This window comes from Mycetomoellerius zeteki, unplaced genomic scaffold, assembly GCF_001594055.1.
Source record: "Mycetomoellerius zeteki isolate Tzet28-1 unplaced genomic scaffold, Tzet1.0 scaffold62, whole genome shotgun sequence".
Taxonomy (NCBI): Eukaryota; Metazoa; Arthropoda; class Insecta; order Hymenoptera; family Formicidae; genus Mycetomoellerius; species Mycetomoellerius zeteki.
The window spans coordinates 3,661,147-3,681,671 of record NW_017257632.1 but is presented as its reverse complement, the minus strand read 5'-3'; the positions used below and the strand labels follow the sequence as shown (position 1 = coordinate 3,681,671).

Here is a 20,525-nt window from a genome sequence, read left to right as displayed (position 1 = left end):
CGCGCTGAGTGTGGTGTCCCGTCGACGTATCGCGTACATTATTAGACAGCTCGAGGATCCGACGAACTGGTGCCGACAAGCGATTGTGAGAATAGAGAGGAAAGAGTCATTTCTTCCCTTTTCTCTGGCAAATTTCCACCCGCTCGCGTCTTCACCTCGCGACAAGAGCTTCGTCGAAACGAAAGACCGACCCGGTAGAAAATCGCGTGCTTATACATATACAATATTATTTAAAAAAAGGAAAAAAAAAAGAAAGAAAAAGAAACTCGAAGACGTACGTACACAGAGGAAGACAGAGAGGAAAAGTGAAAGGGAAGTGGGGGAAAAGAAAGGAATAAACATAAGGCGAAAGTGATCGCCCAAAACGGGCGTACTAAGCGGACCCGTGGCTCGGTGTTATCGTCGGGATAATATCGAGCATGGCGGATCATTATTTCGTTTTTTTCCTTTTTTACCTTTTGATCTTTGTGCTGGTGGGCTCTTGCTGAGGTCACTCGCTCCAGATCGCGTGCGCCTACTCGCACAAAGGAAAAGAGATTGAGAGGACTCGTAGATACATCACACAAGAAAGGAGAAGCGGGAGATAGGAGAAAGGAGACGGAAGGCGAAAAGAGAGACGGAGGAATCTTCCTTATAGACAATAAGGATGACAGAACTGGTATACCAGTCTCTGGCTACGCTCCGTCTTCTTCATGATGCCCTTCTTGTAGTACTGTCGGATGCTGCGGCTGAGCTTGTCATAGTTCATCGCGGGCCGATTCTTTCGCTTGCCCCAGAGTCGCGCCACGCGCACCGAGTCTTCGATCTTGAAGACCCCCTTGTTGCGATCCAGCCAGCGTATGCAGGAGCCGTGAACGCCCGGACTCTGCAGCAGCTCCTTCAGGAACTGCCAGAGGTGAATGTGGCTACCGCCGTTGCGCATCTTACCGCCACCGTTCTCATCGTTCCCGCCGGCGCCGCTCTGAGCGGAAGCGCAATCCTCATCCTCGTCTGCACACGCCGAAAATCAAGGGGATGCAAGGAGTGAGGGATAAAAAGCGAAACTAATTGCGTTTTGTCTTTCTAACTAACTCTCCCATTAATTAATTATTTATTATAAGATCTTTAGACATAACAGGTATAGACTGCGCATTCCCTAATCTTAACATCTGTACTCCGTTTGAAGAAGTTGAACGTATCTACGTCTCTTTTCAATTTAATACTTTAAAAAGAAAGAGAGAGGGTGAAAAAGAGGAAGTAAAAACATTTATTATCATACTAGGGCTAGGCCCTCTAAAAACAAATAAATTGAAGCAAAAATAATATAAAAAACAAAAACTTACAAAAATTAAAGAAAAATTAATTACATTGAAAAACAAAAGAAAGCAATGTATATATAAACTCAAAGAATTTAGCGAAAATAAAATAAAATAAAAATGGAAGGGGGGAGAGAGAGAGAGACTGATATGTGATTCAAGTTATCTTACTCTTTCTGAACCAAAGCAAAGTGACAACTCCATAGGAATGCACAGTCTATCATATTATGTCTATGGAATCAAGCAAGAAAATAAGACGAGCCCATTTAATTTTTTCGTTGAACGAGTTTGCCGCATTCAATAAATAATGGTCCGTTAAATGATACAAGGAGCATATAATAACATACCATCTGAGAAATCAATGGTGCAGGGAGATTCCTTGAGGCTAACTATTGTATTTCCAACTGTCGGAGTCACGGCGCTGTTTGGAGACTGAACTACTCCCGTGGGACTCCAGGAAGCGGCTAGAGTGTTTCGTGGTGATTCCTCGACGGCGGCCTTCCAGATCTCCAACTGTGCGTGCAGCATGCTCCCGCACTTCAACGTAAACAGTCGTACCAGCATTATTAGCATAATTATCCGTAGCTTTGATATTTTATAAAGCGGCGTCTACAAAATGATATTTTAATGCTCAAGTAAAGCTCAAGCCTTAATGGGATCCTAAAGCCGTTTGTATTACCGACTAATCATAATTTTTGTTTAACAATTACTTTTTCTTCTTTTTTTACTTTTTTTATGGCTTAAGCCGTAAAAAATTGATCAATCACAGTCAAATGTGAGAAAAATAGTCGACTACAATTGGTTAATTTAAAATCTCATTGTAGACATCGCTTGACGCATCAAATAGCACATCAATGCTCTATTTAAACAGATCAAACGCAATCTATTACATATATAAAATCAAATATTCGAGCTGTACATTGAGAACCTAAACATAACTTGCCTTCAAGATCATAGGGACGATTAAAAATAATAAAAGCTGAGCACAGGAAAGAATAGACGCGAGAAGGAGGAAAAGAGAAAAAGAGAGACAGACAGAGACGGAAAAACGCGTTAGAAGCGTTAGAATTCCAATGGAAGAATCGTTGTGCGCGCGAGAGAAGAGAAAGCGGCTCCGTTGAGAGAGACGCAACGCAACAGGCAAGACATTCGAGCGGTTGACCCACTTCTCGATCGTTTCTGACGAGCCAATGGTGCGCACTCCGCACCGGTAGGCACGGTGAAGCCGATCCTGCTGATCTTGGAATGAGTGTTCAAGAAGCGGTTTGTACGCACGCACGCACGCACGCACATTCATTTCGGACGCGGTTATTCTGCATCGCCGTTACATCCTCGTCGCCTATCCTCACGATGCACAAACGTGCCGACATCCGGAGACGTGAGATGCTCGTTCGCGAGAGATTTCATCTCAAGCTATTGGAGCAATATTTATAGCTATTAAGTACTACATACCAACGATTCCGAATGTAACGATTATTTGCAAGATTTAATTGTTGAAATTAGATCGCGTAGTTCTTATTAACGAAGCATTTCCTTCGATCTACCAATGTAATCCGTGCGCAGCATTCTTATACCTCATTCAGCGGCACAATCATACTTTGCAATGTTCCGAGAAACAAATATTCTCGCGTATCGATAATCGCTGCCATTAAAACGCGATGCCAAACCGCAAAGAATGCCGTAATTATTTCCTCGAGGAGTCGACAAAGCGAACGTGGCATGACTGGTCCGAGGCTTACACGTCAGCATTAAACGCCATTCATTAAATGCACACAATCCAATTTTCTGCTCTTTTCACTTTTTTCGATATTTTATCTTTTATTGTTCGATTTAAACTCAATAAATATTGTCTTTACGTGTTTTATCTTTAATGATTCTACTGCAGTATACATGCAGTAAAACTTCGGGAAACCAAGCGATTATTATAGACAACTTCAAAAAGAAAAATATACGACTGAATACTACTACTAATTTCAAATTTATTGGATTAAATCGCGCTTACAAGCTGTAAAATTAAATTGGCCGGATAAACTTTTACGGACAATACAAAGTATGCGTGCGTTGAAATATTTGTGAGTTGAACCATGAATGAAGTCCGCGAAAGAAACTCGACTGCACGTCGCATCAACGAAGCACGAAGAAACGAGGAAAGGACTTTGCGAGATCGCAGATAGAACGTGACCATAAGTCTGACCATGATTCCACGCTACGAGAACTACCGTGGTACTTCGCAGTGCGATTATCCAATTATTAGACGTAAAGCGGAATCCATTATGCATGACTACTTCCCCACTGCTCGTCATATACACAACTACTCTACTCGCTATTAATTTCCGTTAGACTTACGCCTATTAATTCTCTTCGAATAATGAGATGCGCATCGATCGACGAGACTCCGAGATTTACCTATTTATGCTTACAATTTAAAAACATAACATAATCATCCCGAGTTTATACGCCATACGGCATTGATTATGTTACAGGCTCTTAACTGACTTTGATATTTCCTGTTTTTCTTCAACAAACTCAGGAAGATGGCGAAGAAAAAATTAATTCTTAGGTAATGAAGCAAGGAAATGGTTTTTGCTTTTCGTTCTATTTTATTATAATCATAATAATAAAAAATAATCAACGAATGAACAGTAATTGTAAAAAAAAAGATTGCACTTTTTAGAAGAAAAAAAACTAATTGGTTAAAATGATACTTCATTTTATAATGCAACGTCAAGTTCACTTTCTTAGCTTTGTCTTGTCTTAGCTTTGTCAAGTTTAGGGTTAACTACAGTCGACAGATAGGTATAATCAATATTGGCACAACCGGTTTTTAGCACGCTCGATGCCGTGGATATAAAACTTGTTACTTAATAAGCGATTTAATGCGGCTTGTATGCACAAGTATCAGAAAAGCCAGCAGAGAGAAGCCGTCGTAATTTGTTATTTTCTCAGTTCTTTTCGAATAATAATATATTCATAAAGATAATTTCATACTTTGATTCGTCAAATAATCACATCGAGATATGAACAACTGATCATTAATAGTACCTTGTAATTAAGTTACTTCACGTGTTTATCGAACTACGGTACTTGTAATCACATATTCTTAAGTCAGACATTATTCACAAGATAGAAAATTGCATTTGTAGTGTAAATATGCACTAGACATGCATACTGTAATCAAAATCAATATTGTCACTAGTATACAGGATGTCCTGAAATTTGCAAATCAAAATACCTCAGCATAACCCTTATTATTTTACAAATTATTACTTAAAATAAAAATTTATAACAAATAACTTTTTTATTAAATTTTTTGGTAACTTTCTTACTATAATATTTTGATTCGCGAATTTCGGGATATTCTATTTAAGATTGCACGACAAAGGTATTTATCATACAGGATGTCCCGTAAAGACCGTAACAATATAGAGAGATTTCTGGTATCATTTTAAGACGAAAATCTTAATACTATAATAATGCCAAGGCAATACTACAATAATCTTTTAATATAATAAATATCAATAATTAAAAACATCGATAATTTTATTTTCGCATATGTAATCTTTATATCGACATTGATAAGAGGCGGTAATTAGCTTTCACTTTTAGCACTTTGCATTGTGCCACACTTAAATGCACAAGTTTTAGACGGTATAACTTAAATGCTTATAATTTAAAAAATATTATAGCCTCGATATTTTGATATTTATAGAATTTTTATCTTAAAATGATCTCAGGAATCTACTCTTAAGCGTTGTTACAGTGTATATGATAATATAAAATAGTATTTCATTCAAAACAAGACGACTGGGGGATAATTATGTAAAAATTTATATTTTGATTTAAACTTTCACGTTGATACTTATCGTCAATATCGTTAATATCAGATTATGATACACGAATGAGTTTCAATCTGATAAAAAAGAAGAAGTTAATAAAAGAAAACCGACAATCTTGAACAATCTTAAGGGCCTCTTTCCTGAAATCGTATCCCTGACGCAAACGTGTAACTTTCACGCATCAGATGATTCTTGGGGAATTCCGATCCTGTTACGCGTTATGTCGAAATCTTGAACAACGTATATTCAACCACTAATTCTTCAGGTACAGATTACGCGGAAGGGATATAAACGCGTATCGATTACTAGGAAATTCACTTTCACCGGATCTTGTCAATGGACATTTCTCAAGTCCCTCTCTGATTTCTTCAACGAACGAATGCGAACTTGCTCACGACGATCGCGAATTGTTACGATAATGAAGGATAAAGTTAAAATTACGCTCACTGATTGCGTGTAACTTTTCTGGTTGTCAAATTTAAACTTAATTAAAACATAATTTCACAGAAACATGAATTTACCGATTCACATCCATCCTGTTATTATATCACGTTTTACTGTCACTGATAAGTACTGACATTTATTAAAAATTAATCAATCATGAAATATATATACCTAAGTACAGTAATTTAATTTTAAACATGTGATTACTTATGGAAATATTTATCGAAAATAGAAATTACGAAATTACGAACAAAATAGACGCATTATACGACAATTACCGCGATAAATGCAAAATCTATTATAAATTTGCGCGACGCGACGAAAGATAAGTTCCATAAAAAATCCAACGATATCAATGAGGCAGATAAGAATGCATTTTCTCAGGATTGAGTATCACTTTATTATCGTTGCTAACATCATCAAGCATCCATACAGAGAGAATGTCATGTAAAAAAACTCATACATAAATTTAAGTGTTTTTTTTCTTGCCTCAGACCTTCTTACATTAACGTAAAATAAAATCATTTCGAAAATCACGCGGTTGATTGATTCGTCGAAAGCACGTATGTACGATCTCCACGACGAGGTCGATCATCGCAGACGCAAGGCATTGCGTAACGGTACATGTCAAAGTTGTGAGTCGTGCATGCGCTTAACGTAGTGTACGAGAAAATAAAAGTCGGACACGATAAAAATATAAGAGTAAAGAATAAAAATTTAATGCGAAATTTTTTTTGTAATGTCTTGAGCAATTTCTTTTTTGCTCGGAGGTTAAAACCGATGTCTGAATACAGATATCTACATAATTTATAATTTACCTACATTTAAGTATTCTGTCGCGAGAAGCGTCGAGAAAACAGAAGTAAACAACGAAATCTTATTCCCTGTTTAATCAGACTTTGTATATCAGAATTTTTTTAACAAACAAGTTTGATTATTGCGCGTTAGATATTTAATGGAAAATGGAAAAATTGCAGTTAAGTAAAATATTTCCTGCCAAGAAAAAATAATAAATAATAAAAAAAATTGTTAAATAATAATATTTAAGAAAGAGAATATTTTTAATCATCCATATAATTCTTTGAACGTGATCTCTGTGTCTCAGTTTCATTATAAGGTTGAACGAAGGTATATTTGAGCTCACCTGGGGAGCTCTCTGGCAGAATTCTTCTTCTGTGAGGGAGGCCAGCGTCGCGCCATCCACGTTGAAGCTCTCCATAGGCACCGAAGGCAATTGCAATTGCCGCCTGGCCCACTGTACCCAAGCCGCCACATCCGCTGCGCTCCAACGTCTGGGCTCTGCAATTAAGTGTCGGAAATCTGATGTTACTTTTCACGGTCGCCAACCGAAAAAACGTAGTAATTGCAGAAAAATCAGAAACTTGAAGAACCGTAAACGAGATTTAAATTTACATGAATATTCGTATCCTCCAAGAAAAATCTTGAGGTGTAGTTAACCCAGAAAGCAAAAAACATTTTGATACATTCCAGCAGCATTGCAGTAATGTTGTTGCAATATTGCTACAACGTTTGAAAATGTTTCTTGTTTATTGAGAAAACATCGCGCGGAAATAGTTGCATATACGAACGTAGAAGGATATTAAGAACAAAAAATCTGTAAGGCATAATTATATCGATGACGTGGGTCTTCGTCACGGCACAGCACCATAATTTCGTAACTCCTCGTGAAAGCACGCCAGCACGACATGCTTTGGTAATTTATTTCAACCGTGACTCATGTTCACATTAACAGATGAACTAGTTGTATTTGCAACAACGAATACGAATATAACGACGACGACGACGACGACGACGACGACGACGACGACATTGTCGTCGTCGAAATTACTGCCCGCGGCAAGGTAACGAGAAGGCCTAACGGAACGAGACTAGCTGATACTTAACCGAGAAAACCGAAGTGCGCGTCGGAATTTCTGATGGCTCGCTCGTAATCATGTCGCCTATACATCATCGAATGGCACGGAGTGAATATTTCCACAGTATCTGATCACGAAGAGAGAGTTTATAGATGGAGAAGTGAGATACTAACGAATCTCAGCATTGCATTAGAACTATGGACACGTACGATAAGTAGTTTGAGAGACTGCTAAAGAAAGAGGTGCTTGACTCAATTTTAATACTTTCATAAGTTCTGGAATGATAATAAGCGCTACAATCTACCGTATGAATTAACAACATCGAAAATCACGAATAGATAATTCTCGAGTTGTAACATCGAGATAATCTCAGTAAAAGATGTAATGATAAAACCTTAAGAAACATAAGAATAAATCTTACTTGATGATTACCATAAGGTTGATAATAATAATAATTAACGCACACGTGATTACAGCCATTGTCACGGCGACTATTATAGAGATGGCGTGCTTATATAAGGACATACGCACTTACTCTCCATTATACTTGCAATTAATCTTTAGCGAGATAATATCGATAACCGTAGGATGTATAATTTTATATCATATCATTTATCATTTCAGCTTTTTAATTCATTATCCGGTATTTACGATTATAATATGTATGGATTTTATAATGATTACGCATGAATACGCAAATTGTGATCCATTAATCTGTGCTGTCTTAATTTAATTTGATTTGCATTACAAAAAATTCAGTGCATTTTTTATAAATTTCCAAAGCTATTCTCCAAAGCTTCAATGAGAAAAATTGTATGATAATCAAGCTACGCGACTCATCTTGCAGAAGTATGAGCAAGAGGACGCATTGTTTTATATAATAAAATTGTAATTAAACGTTCATTTTAAAGGAGACTCACCTGGGTGAATGCCTGTTGTCGAAGTCCTTCTGTAGTTGCTGAATAGCCAGACTGAGAACGGGCTCGAGCTGTTCGCGGGCGAGGTCGCCGACGCATTCGCCGGTTTCCATGTCCTCGACGAAACCAGTGCCGACGCCGCCGAGATCGACAGGTCTTAGATTGTACTTCCTCTGGAAGCTAGTATCTCTCAGCACTTCTCGCAGCAGCTGATGATCGCTCTTCTGGCCGTCCTTGAAGAGTTCTTCCTCCTTTCGCAAAGGATTCGCCAATTCTTCTCGCGATCCTCGTTCCACCTTAGGCTGACTCGTCTTGGAAATTACCACAAGGTCTTTACGAAGGATGACGCCCTTGAAGAGGAGTTCGTGCAACGCTGAACTACCCTCAAATTCGCTCGAAGGACTAGGCGAAGATGAAGAAGAGGACAGGGAAGATGGCGAGCCGTTGTTGCTAGAAACGGATCGCGGTTCCTCCTTGAAAAGGATCTCTTTCAGCAACGGATGCCCCTGCACTCCAGTGTTCTCCTTCTTCGGCAGGAAGTCGGCGTCGAGACTGTTATAGATATCCTCTTCGCTTCGAGGCGGAGTACAGGGCACTGTGCAGTCGGTTGAGTCCTCACGGTAACCCAGACTCTCGGCTAAGAGTCTGTAATCATGCGAAAATGCGCGATCCATTACCGTTAAAAAATTGTAAACGAAGAGAAAATGACAGGATACATACAGGAGAAATAATGGCATCCAAGTATGGTCCTAAATGCGAGAGGTTAGCGATTTTTAATCCCACGCGCGTCACGTGTAATGATCATATACAATACAGTGTAACAGCATTTTACATACACAAAAAAAATTAAATTTTCCATGAAAGTAGAGACGAAATCTAACATCGGCGTTTTGTTCTACCATATCGAATCATTTGTATTTTTCGTGCATGTCTCAAGTTTACTCACTGTATACTGGTGCCCATTACTTAACAGCACAATAAATTAAATGTAATACTCTCAATACAGTATGCGCCAAAAAAAAATGCGACTCTCTTTTAATCACTATTATGTTTGCTGAGTGTGACAGTAACGCAGTGATTGCAATTCAAGGAAATCATGTCGAATAAATATTTGGTAGAAGGAGAAAATATTTGTGCTATAATCAAATTTGCCCCCGTCCACTCATTTTATTTAACTAAACCGACAACTGAAGTGTTAGTTGTGAGAGACGCATTTTTTTTGGCGCATACTTATTGAGGATTTCGTGATTTAATCCCTTTTTATGTTTATATTAAACACACACACATACATATTTTTTATACGCCACGTTGTGTACGACGGCTTCAATATGCACTAGTGCATCCAACCGAATTCGCTAAGAAGTTTTATCCTGATTTTGAATATGCGTGATATCTATAGATTAGACATTTTATAAAATATAGACCAAAGTAAAATCCTATTTTGCGGTAATTAAAAAAAAGTTATTCGCGGTGCAGTATCTACCTGGATTCCTGAAGAATAGCCAAAAGATCGAGGCTCTTCTCCCTCTTGACCGGTTGCTTGGCGGACGGTTCCGGGCTGGTGGGGTAAAACTGGGCGCTCTGAGGGCTCCTGGGTACGTAATAGGGGCTCGTCGGATATCCCGGTGAGGAACCCTCGTGCGAGTAGTTGGGTGACAACGGCAATTCGCCGGTCGGATACGGTGGGCTCTGATAGATCGTGGGCGATCCTGAGCGTGGCGAGCGTACCTCCTGCTTGATCTGTGAACTTTTCAAACAGGCCTGGCCGCCGATCGGGCTGTAATCGTCCGGCAGGAGAGACAAATCGAATTGAAAAGTGCTGTAGTCGAACGACGGCGAGTATCCGGCGGCGGTCGGCACCGTCTGCGGCATCTGAAACAGAATTGAACATTATCGAACATAGATCGTACACACCGTCATTCAGCACGATTAGCTTGCAAAAAAAATATAGAAAAGAGAAAGCAGGGCGCTAAGACGCCCGTCTGACGCGTGAGACGCGGGCGCGTTTCTCACGTCCGTCGTGGTCAAAGTCAGTCAAAGCATAGAGCATGGACTGCGTCATCTGTGTATAAAATTGATCGACAAAAATGAGAGAGATACGTAAAGACGGTCTCTATCCCCTTCTATTCAACCAATCACAATATCTTATAAAAACGGGGAGATTGTACTGAACAAAAATATTAAATTTTTAATAAATCCGTTATTTTAATAATGCCAACTAAATATTGATTAAATATAAAGATATATTTATTTGATATAATAAGAAACATTAATTTGATTTAACAATTATTTCTTTTTTAAGTATTTATTGAGTAAAATGTAAAGTTGACATTATTTAAATAAATATTTATTTTAATTTAGTGTTATTTTTCTCAGTGTGGCCGTTTTCGGGGCTGTGTTCCCATCCGAGTGCCACTCAGGTATCATTCCATCCTTGTTATTTACCGAACGTTAAACAAGGATGATGTGACACCTGAAGAACACCCGGATGGGAATCCGAACGCGCCTCAGGCTCTTTTCCTCTTATTTTTGTTGACGGCCTTGATACACTAATTTAGATACGAATGGCGCAGTCCATACTTTACAAGGAGAAAAATGTTTGATTGAATAACTGACATTCTGATGAAAAATAAACGATTTTGGTTAAATCTAGTTGAGATAACCAACATTCAGAATTTCCTTGATTAAATTTACTAGAATTCTAGTAAGAATTCTAACTAGATTTAACCATTTGATCAGAATGGTCCTCCTCTCCAGGAGGAAAGAAGAGGAAGAAAGATGAACTGGTGCAAAAGTTCAGCCAAAAAGAACAGGCCTATTGTATCTCTATAATAGCAATAATTCTCACAATCCCACAGAAGATATCGTGCGGTAACGAGTAAGGTGAGCCTCGATATCTGTTGACGGCTGGATCGTAAAGTAAACGCGAGGGTACATTATACTCGTAAATGTACAAAGGGGAGAGGCAATAAACCCAATCATCTTTGGTAGTCCGGATGATATGTTGTTCTTCATATCGATCTGCGTTCTTCATATCAAAAGCGAAAACTGCCGTGCGCCAATATATCCACGGACAAAATACTTTCCCCGAGACCTGGGTCGGGTCCCGGGCTGAACCCGATCTCGCCCGTTTATCTTTCAGCGTGTTTATTGCCCGTCGTGTGTTTGACCCCGCGTCAGTTTGTTACGCTTCGCGAGTCGCTCATGGCGATCGTACTGCTCCGTCTTGCTCCGTCTGTCTGCAGTCCAGGACGTGCGACTATTTCGATACTTAAGGAGATCCTAAACCGATTATCGAACTTGATCGAGGTCGATAGTGCAGACTTTTTAATTCCAAATTCGATAATAATGATATCTTTCATTCATTTCTTACATTATATTATATATCGTTCTATCTCACTTAAACGCATACATCTATCCTTATCTAACATATGCCAGTACCATCTATCGCAAGATAGACCGCGCAACTACTACTACACGGAATTTCGGTTCTGTTGATAGTCCCAGTCTTCGCAAAGCATCCCCATACACGTATTTTCCATTCGGTGAAAAGGCTTTTCTTCTAGACTTTTAATTTTATTGTTAGTTCTACTCGGTATTGTTCGTTCCAGTAATGTGACCTCAGCTGCATACTTATTTTCAAGATATGGACTAAAAACTCTTATATCAAGCAAATATAATATTAATATCTCAAGTGACAGCTGTATGAGCCAAAAGTAAGTGAATTTTTAACGAATTTTAAACTTTTTTTCGATTTTCTCATGAAATCCAGTGCAGCTGAGGTCTTGTTTGTGCGTACTTTAATTCTGTACTAATAATTTTGCAATCCGTAAATCCAATTCGGAGATTTTTTACCGAATGGAAATGAGGTGAAGTAGGACAACTTTAGCATCCCCTTAAGGATGTTTTGGCTATACAATGGTTGCGCTCTTGGGAAAATTTACTTTAAATAAAGTTAAGATTTTTAAAGGTAATTAAGAGTTTATTAAAACAAATTTTTGAAGTAATTTAAGGTGTGTAAAAGGTTAATCTAAAGTAACCTAAAAAAGTAAAGTTTTTCAAGACTGACGTTAAAATATCTTAGAAAAACCAAAGTTTTATTATTTTTATCATTTCCGTTGCATCTGGAATTTTTTAAGTGCTCTTAAGTTTTAAAGTAAGATCAACTTAACATCATTTACTCGCGAAAGGAGCTTACCTACAAATTCATATCGATTTTACAATTATTTTAAAGAAAAAATTTTTAATCGTTCATATTCATTTTTCACAATTTTTAAGTTTCTTTAATGTCTTTTAGTTTTTCTTAAGTAAGTTTCAAGTTCTTTTTTATGATTTTCTAAGGTAAATGTTCCCAAGAGAGTAAGTGAATCCAAATAAATTTTTGTACGAGTATTTATTATTGTTTGATTAGTATACGTATAAAATTTGATTTAATTTTTAATGTTACTTTCTCATCAAATACGATTTTACATAAGAATCAAGACTAACCAAAAAATGAAACAATTTTTAAATCAATAAGGTAATTGTGCTCATATTTTACACAAATATTTATTAATTTTTTTTTTAGAAGATAAACTAAAAATTACCTTTAATCAATTATATTTAACTGTATTTATGTTGACAACGAGAAATATTAACAAGGATATACGATGGAGTCTATAAAAGTTAGAGTTGACTTATGAACGTTGCGGAATATTCGCATAAATTGTCATAAAGAGAAAGTCGGTACGAAGCTCAAGAAGAAATACGTATCATGACGTGGTAAAAAGTCTTAATGATAATATCCAGGAAAAGTGTATATAAAATATTTAAAGAAATATATATCTATAAATAGAAAAAATGGAATATACATATATCTATATAAACAAATCCTTTAAAGCGTTCGCACTTAAAAAAGAGAGACGATTGTTCTTGCAAACACTCGCGTTTACGAACGAAAATAACGCTGATGTCTGAAAAGGAGCGAGACAAGCGCAAGTTTCGGGTATCGCGGCCTCGCCCCTCGGATCGTCGACGCTCATTTCGCGGCAAACAAAACATCGCATCGGAGAGATACGCGTCGAGAGACGCGAAACGCCCGCCTCCCGGCGCGGCGCGGCGGGCCCGGTGTGGTGCACCTTAAGGGCCCATTTATCTCTACGTGTGTTTATTGCCCGTCGTGTGTTTGACCTCGCATCAGTTTGTTACGCTTTGTAAGCCCATTACAACGTTCCCAGTACATCTTCCCTCGCGCTCAGGCGGGGTCGCATCTGACATTTTGACGTAGTGCCCCGCAAAGGTCGACGCGAAATAAACGATTATGCCCACAGACACACCGTGCTCGCGCTAGCGCTCGCGCGCACTCACAGACAACGTAGAGACACAATACCTCTCCCACTTTGATCGTACGTGCACGTGACGCACGCGAACGCGAATGCTCACGTACATACACGAGCACACGGATGGGAGCTCCAAAGAGATACGAGCGAGCACGGCAAAAGCGCACTTATTCTCTCCCGGAGCCTCTCGAAAGGCACCGAGAAGTGAAAGAGAATGTTTATCTATATACTGATGGAATCTAAGAACGATGCACCTCTCGGGAGAACGAACCTTCCTGGACTTACTTCGCGCGAAATCATGAGACCGCGACTCCCAACCGTGAAAATAATCGCATCTCTGAAAAACGCCTGATCAACACTTTCAACCAAATATCATCATTAACGTACGTTGAGACATTTATATTTGAAACTCGAAAATCTTTTTTCGTTTAATACTTTGATAAGCCAACTGAATAGATATTCGAATCTATCTATGTTTTCTTATTGTTCTCTCATCACACCATGCGAAAAATGCCATATTCGATCAAGGCAGTTCTTCGCGTCTAATAATAATAACATTACTTGTGCAAACTGTGCGCTGATTATTTATCAGAGTTAAATCCCGGCTGAGATAATATTTTCCGCAATAAATTATTTATTAGTTTTTAATGTTACATGCAACTTTGTCGATATAATCGCAAATTGTAAATTTACAAGAAATATTATGAGACACAAAGAACCGCCTTGATCAAATATGGCATTTTTCATTCATGTGTATTTAATTTCATCGGTCGATTTTCATTTTAATATTGTTCTCTCATCACTTTATATTACGAAATGTAATTAATATTCTACTTATCGAGAAACGAAGGAGGAGTTTTGTAAAATCTAATGGGTTATTTCACGCCGGTGAAATACTTGCGTGGCAAATGTGTAAGAATGGTGCTCCTATGGAGAACCATTTAATGGCTCTCCTTGAGTTTCGCTACCTCCCTCTCGAGACTTTCGCAAAGACAAGCCACGTTGACGTCACGCGTTCGACTAATCGCCGGTGCAGCTGCATTCTCCCCTTCCGTGCGCAAAACACGGGATTCCACCGGAGTCACGGGCCGCAACAGCCACGGGGCGACCTCATAATTTTCGCGAGACGGTCGTCCTGTTTAAACACCGTTATTTATTCACAACTACACGGCGCGGCGCGGCACGCGGTACCCCGTCACCGTATTTCTCCGCAATCGAGTTTCCACGTAAATAATTCCTCCGAAATGTGTGTCTTGAATCTTTTTGTACACATAAAAATCATATTATTTAGTATACCGATAGAGTCGAAAAACATCGCGCTATTATTAACATCTTGTGATTCTATGATTTCAAGAGATAAAAACCGGTATTCATAGTCCGTTATTTATTTCAAGAGCGTCTTGAATAATATCTTAAGATGCTAATATGGCTCTCTGACCCGTATTTATAATCCGTTCTTATATCAAGATCGTTTTAAATAATATCTTAAGATATTATTATATAATGACAATATTATATATGCTAATACAGTTCTCTGATTGGTTCATAATATTTTAAGATCGTACTTATAATAGTTATAAGAGTCTTAATTAAAGATAGACTATATCGGCCTTAAACTTAATTGAAACTTAACCCTTATGCCCTTTTTCACCAACGTAGATTATACATATTCTAAGAATTAGAAAAAGATGAAGAGTTAATTGAACCGAGATTAAAATTAAATCATGTTGATAGAAACGGTTACTGATAATTTTCCAGTCCTTTACTACACTGACTACACACAATGAGTCGTTCGTGTCCCGAGTTAATTTTCATCATTTTAAGAAATATGTAAAATTATTAAGTGATTCTTACATATACTTTAACATCTTTAGCATATATTTATAAGATTGTGTAAAAAAAAATTTTACTTGGTCTTAGTTTTCCGAAGAAAAAAATATGCAGAATATGAATGATCCAATCGTGTGTAAGGAGCTAGGTACTAATATCTTTTATTTTTCTTCTTTTTCTTTCGTGTGTGTTGTTTCTGTTATTCGGAAAATATAAAAATACATAATACATATAAATACAATTAATACGAATCGTATCATGAAGGAACGCTATAATCGTCGTCGTCGTAATTCCAAAGCTGCAACGAAAATAAGTTTCCTCACTCACTAATTGAAAATTAATAAACAGTGAATTATCGCGGATTATTATGACGCGATGCATCTTGTTATTAACACGAAAAACATGTATAGTGTCACGATGACAAGAATTATCATCGTTGAGACGCTTGCCGTCGAGCGCGATAACGTGCGAGTTATCGGCCACGCGGTTTCGTAATACGATTCGAGTTTTCATGATCTCGTCGGACTTTGGATGTGCACGTTGACATTTTGAGCGAGAAATCGCGACCTTCGATAACACTGTGACCACGAAATAAGAGACGAGGCACTCTCCTCGAGACGCGGTTTTCGTTTGTGCGTTGTAAAAATGTCTTTGTGGCGTCTACCAAGTCATCATATTTGAATAAGCATTCCATGCACGCTCGCGAAAAAAAAAAGTGAAAAGTTACGAGACAGTCATAAAAACAGGAGTGTCTAAGATGCATATTGAGAAGTGCTGTTACTTTTTCCTATATATTTGCAAACACACACACACACACACGTACATGTATATGTATAAATATTTATATGTATATTTTTAAATAACATTCGCTGTGAAATCAAAATACTGCAGACAAGTCTAATGTGTAAGTATGATTTTTATACGTAACATACACAATTAGTTTATTTTCGTTTTCATTAGCTTAATGGAAATGTTGTCACTTCAAACAATTACAACATATCTCTTTCGAGTGACGATTTAGATACAAAAATAACTCTTAATTAAAGTCTTGATAAATTTTAATCAAAACGTTTGCATGATGTTCTAATTTTAAGGAACAGCAATCTAAGTTGAAAGAGAAGCTACTTTTATATGACATTGTATTCTCAGAGATCTTTCAAGTATTTATAAAAGAATTAAGTGCGGAAACAATCACACAGCAATTATATCATAATTTGTAAGATCTTCATCTTGATTTTATTTTGAGAAAAAGGATTTATAAAGAATTTTGAGATCTTTATATGTAACTTTATACATATAGCAAAATATAAATCTATCTGCAATTTCACTTTGCATTTTGATTTTAACTATCACATGAACTTGAACTGATTTTTAGTTTCGTAATTGATTCTTAATATTTTCTTGGGATTTTAATGAGAAATATAAAGAGATATCTTTATTTGAATTGACACAACTACGTCTTTATCTCACAACTGTGTCTTTGCCATATAAATTCCACTGATTAATTAAATTAAAAAGAGTCATTCCACTGTATCTGACATTCTTGTTAATTACCTCACCTGTAGTCATATTGCTTCGTAATGTCATTATTAACGTGTGACATGAAAAAGTAAATAAACATAAAGAGGCGAAGCCTTCAACGTTGCAATCTCAAAATTTTTCAGCAGTGCATTTTTTGAATTCGCAGGAAAGTCAATCGCGCACGCAAAATGCAACTTGTTACTATACATAGAGTGTTGTACAGAAAGTATACTGATTTCAAAGTTTTTTTTTTTCTTACGGAAAGATTAACTTAAAGTTAGCTAAAAAATCTGTCATTAAAATGTAACGTGGTGGAAACAAAGTATAAACTCTATATACGGATCTACACATATACACAAATATTGAAATATACCTATCTTTATTTCGCATCATCATGTCGTTTTATGAGTCGGAATATTTATAAGAGGAATTTCCTCTCGAATTATCATCGTAACAAGACGCGATGCGCGAATGGCCATTCGCGACCGGATTCTTCCACCTTGTCGGATATTCATTTCGCTCGGACGTTCGTGCATCGTGCAATTAATTCCACTAACGCTAAATACGGCAAACTGATGTCAGCCGCCTCAACCTGAACGCGGGAATTGCGGCTTGCGTGCGTCATACCGCTGAATTACTCTAGAAACCCCGTTTCCAGTTCGTCGCCCATTCAAACTCGTCTCGGTCCAGGACACGCTTTCGGCTATTAAAATTAAATGTTTATATAAAGTAAATAGGCATAAGCGTTAAAACATTGCTTATGCGTTCCACGGAGAACGTTAATTCAATGAAATAATTAGGAAATTTCTCGAGCCACACATACAATTAAAAATATAATTATCAAAAAGAAAGATGCTCGATATACATATATACATGTTTAAGGATTCCTCAGAATAAACTTTTACTCAATCAAAAATAATAAGAAAAAAATATGAAGTAAGACAAAATGTCAATATACGCATCTTGTATAAAAATGGCAAGCGAATAAAATCAATATTCAACATAAATACATTCTAAGTGTCTTTCAGCTTTCAGTCAATTGATTGGTATGAATATAATTTCTTTATACATATTATATAAGAATATATTTAGAATGGAAGAAAAATACTTTGATATGATAGACACAACATGTTTATCACGTTGAATAGTTCATAATGCAAACGACTAGTTAAGAATTAACTTCTATCGAACTTTTCTATCAGCTTTAATCGATTTCGTGATATTACATCCATATTACAATCTTACAACACCGTTCATCCTTGTCGAGCGATAAATTCTGCTTTTAGCGTATCAAAAGTGACATACGGAATATTCATTATGCGTCTGCGGAGAAATCAGCCATAACTACCATCGTTATAATCGCTCAGCACATCAACTGTCGAGGATTACTCACTTATTCCTCGAACAGAGATGCAGGAAGTATTTTTGCGGCTCATTATATGCGGTTGATTTCTATGCATTATTAGTGCAACGGAGACAACGGAACGCCGATACCCTCGAGCCTCATCTGCATATTTTTTCTCCCCGGATTAATCGTCGCACCACTACATGTGTGTGTGTGTTTTATTCGTGACGTCATAAAGCCGCATTAAAATAGTATCGCAGCATCTATATAAGATACATAACATTAGTGAGTAGTAGGTTTTCCCCACTTCAATTCCGTACTTCACTCACCTCAAACATCGCGATTACATGTTTTTCTACCTGGACATCTTCCATTTTATATCGTCATTAAATCTTAAGCGTCAAAACGATATTTTTAAATCTCATACAGTTTGCTCAATCATGCGCACTTTTTATCGATTTCGAATCAATTAATCAGCTTTATGAATCTTTTTCTAATTTTTTTTAGTAACGTTATTGTAATTACAACAATTTACAATTTAATACGTTAAATTATTGAATTGGTAGTCTGTAGTTTTGACTTCTTACGTTCGAACGTTTTTAACATGTAATAAAACTGCGCTATCTTATTTTTCTTATTACTGATTTTTTAACTGATGAAGACTCTATATTAGTCGAAATATTTTCATTTTCGTATATTCTTTTAAATAATAACAAGTTAATGTATTATTCGAACACTCATTTTATTCATTTTTTGGTTATTTATATTTGGTATTTTTGCTGTGCAAATCAACGAGCTTATCTTCTATTTCTCTTTATCATTTTTTCTTTCTATCGTTTTTATAACAAATATGCGTTTGAAGTTTTCTTGCTTTATTTAAACATTATCTATATCGTCTTCTTTTGCACATTTCTTTTTGCCTTATATAGTCAGGAACAGGTTATTCTCTTATTTCAAGGCAGCTGTTTCGTGTGAAATCTCACCTGTGGATGTTATACCTTAATTATGTCCCACATGTCTTAAGGTCATTTCGGACATTTAATTCCGATTTAAAAAAAGCCCCTATTACACACTGAGTGTAATCTCGGCGCGAGAAATATTTCTTCGCGGTCGCGTAGTTATTCGCGCAATCAATTACCCAGCGTGCGAGCAATGAATAAGTAGGAAAAATGATAGCGATCGCACATTAATTAATTTACAACCGTTCACAATATTTTACAGACTATGACAAACGCCGGACATCCCGTATAATATGTTTTTTATATGCATGCAATTTAAATTAATTGAATTCTTAAAATTTTCATTCATCCATTTCTTCAACAAATTATGACGTGATAATGTTATAAATATAATCAAGAGTCACTCACATTATAGAATCGCTCACTTATTATTCACATACAAATGAATAAAATTATCTTTGGCACACTCACATTTTACAAAGATATAAGTAAGAAAATGCATATTGATCGTTAATTGATCAATTAATTCAAAGATTGGTAGAGAGTGCGTGTATAGAAGACCAGTGAGCGAGTGATTCTCCTTGAATTAAATCAAGTAAAATACATATTATGATGCAAGTGTAAAAGGTAGAGGAAATCGCATTTAACAACCAGGTAATGCGCTAAGAAAGCGTGTAACAATCAACATATCAGCGGTAAGAGCAGATGTGCGAGTATGGCTGCATAGCTATATATATTGTCCGCATAACACTCGAGAACGGAAATTTACGACGCACGTATAGTCGGAGGATCTGTGCGGAAATGCAACGATGCGCGATGCGATGGCTGCGCGAGTGAACGTCACGGGCGGCTTACAATTAGTGCTGCAGCGTCGTACGTGTTTTACACGGCGACCAAGTGCAACTCCCGCGATGGCTACTTTATATTTTATATATCGCCAATTCGCCACGCGGTGAGTAAACGATGGCATCGCGGATCCTATAATGACTCAACACTCGTCGCGTTTCCTCCATTTTCGTGTCTCTTGTACGCCGCGCCGCGGCCGTTAAGTCTCGCGCTTTATCTCGGGATAACAGCTGCGTTTCCTTCGTCGCACGGAATACTTGCGGTACCTGCAGTGAAAAACGCGCTGCTGACCCAACGGGAATCCCACAAGGTATCAGTCCCATCGCTTATCGGAAGA

The 20,525-nt window shown here is 37.3% G+C and overlaps 1 protein-coding gene across 1 annotated transcript in view; it reads right to left on the bottom strand.

Annotated features, from left to right (window-relative positions):
- Positions 1 to 447: 447 nt before the first annotated feature.
- The window catches only part of Ets98B (DNA-binding protein Ets98B), a 42,838-nt gene continuing 22,760 nt past the window's right edge, over positions 448 to 20,525 (bottom strand). The window contains 6 exon segments of the mRNA XM_018457353.1: positions 448 to 990; positions 1,643 to 1,832; positions 6,720 to 6,874; positions 8,373 to 8,386; positions 8,388 to 9,014; positions 9,853 to 10,241. Of these exon segments, the coding sequence (XP_018312855.1) occupies positions 632 to 990; positions 1,643 to 1,832; positions 6,720 to 6,874; positions 8,373 to 8,386; positions 8,388 to 9,014; positions 9,853 to 10,241 (1,734 nt within the window). The 3' untranslated portion in view covers positions 448 to 631.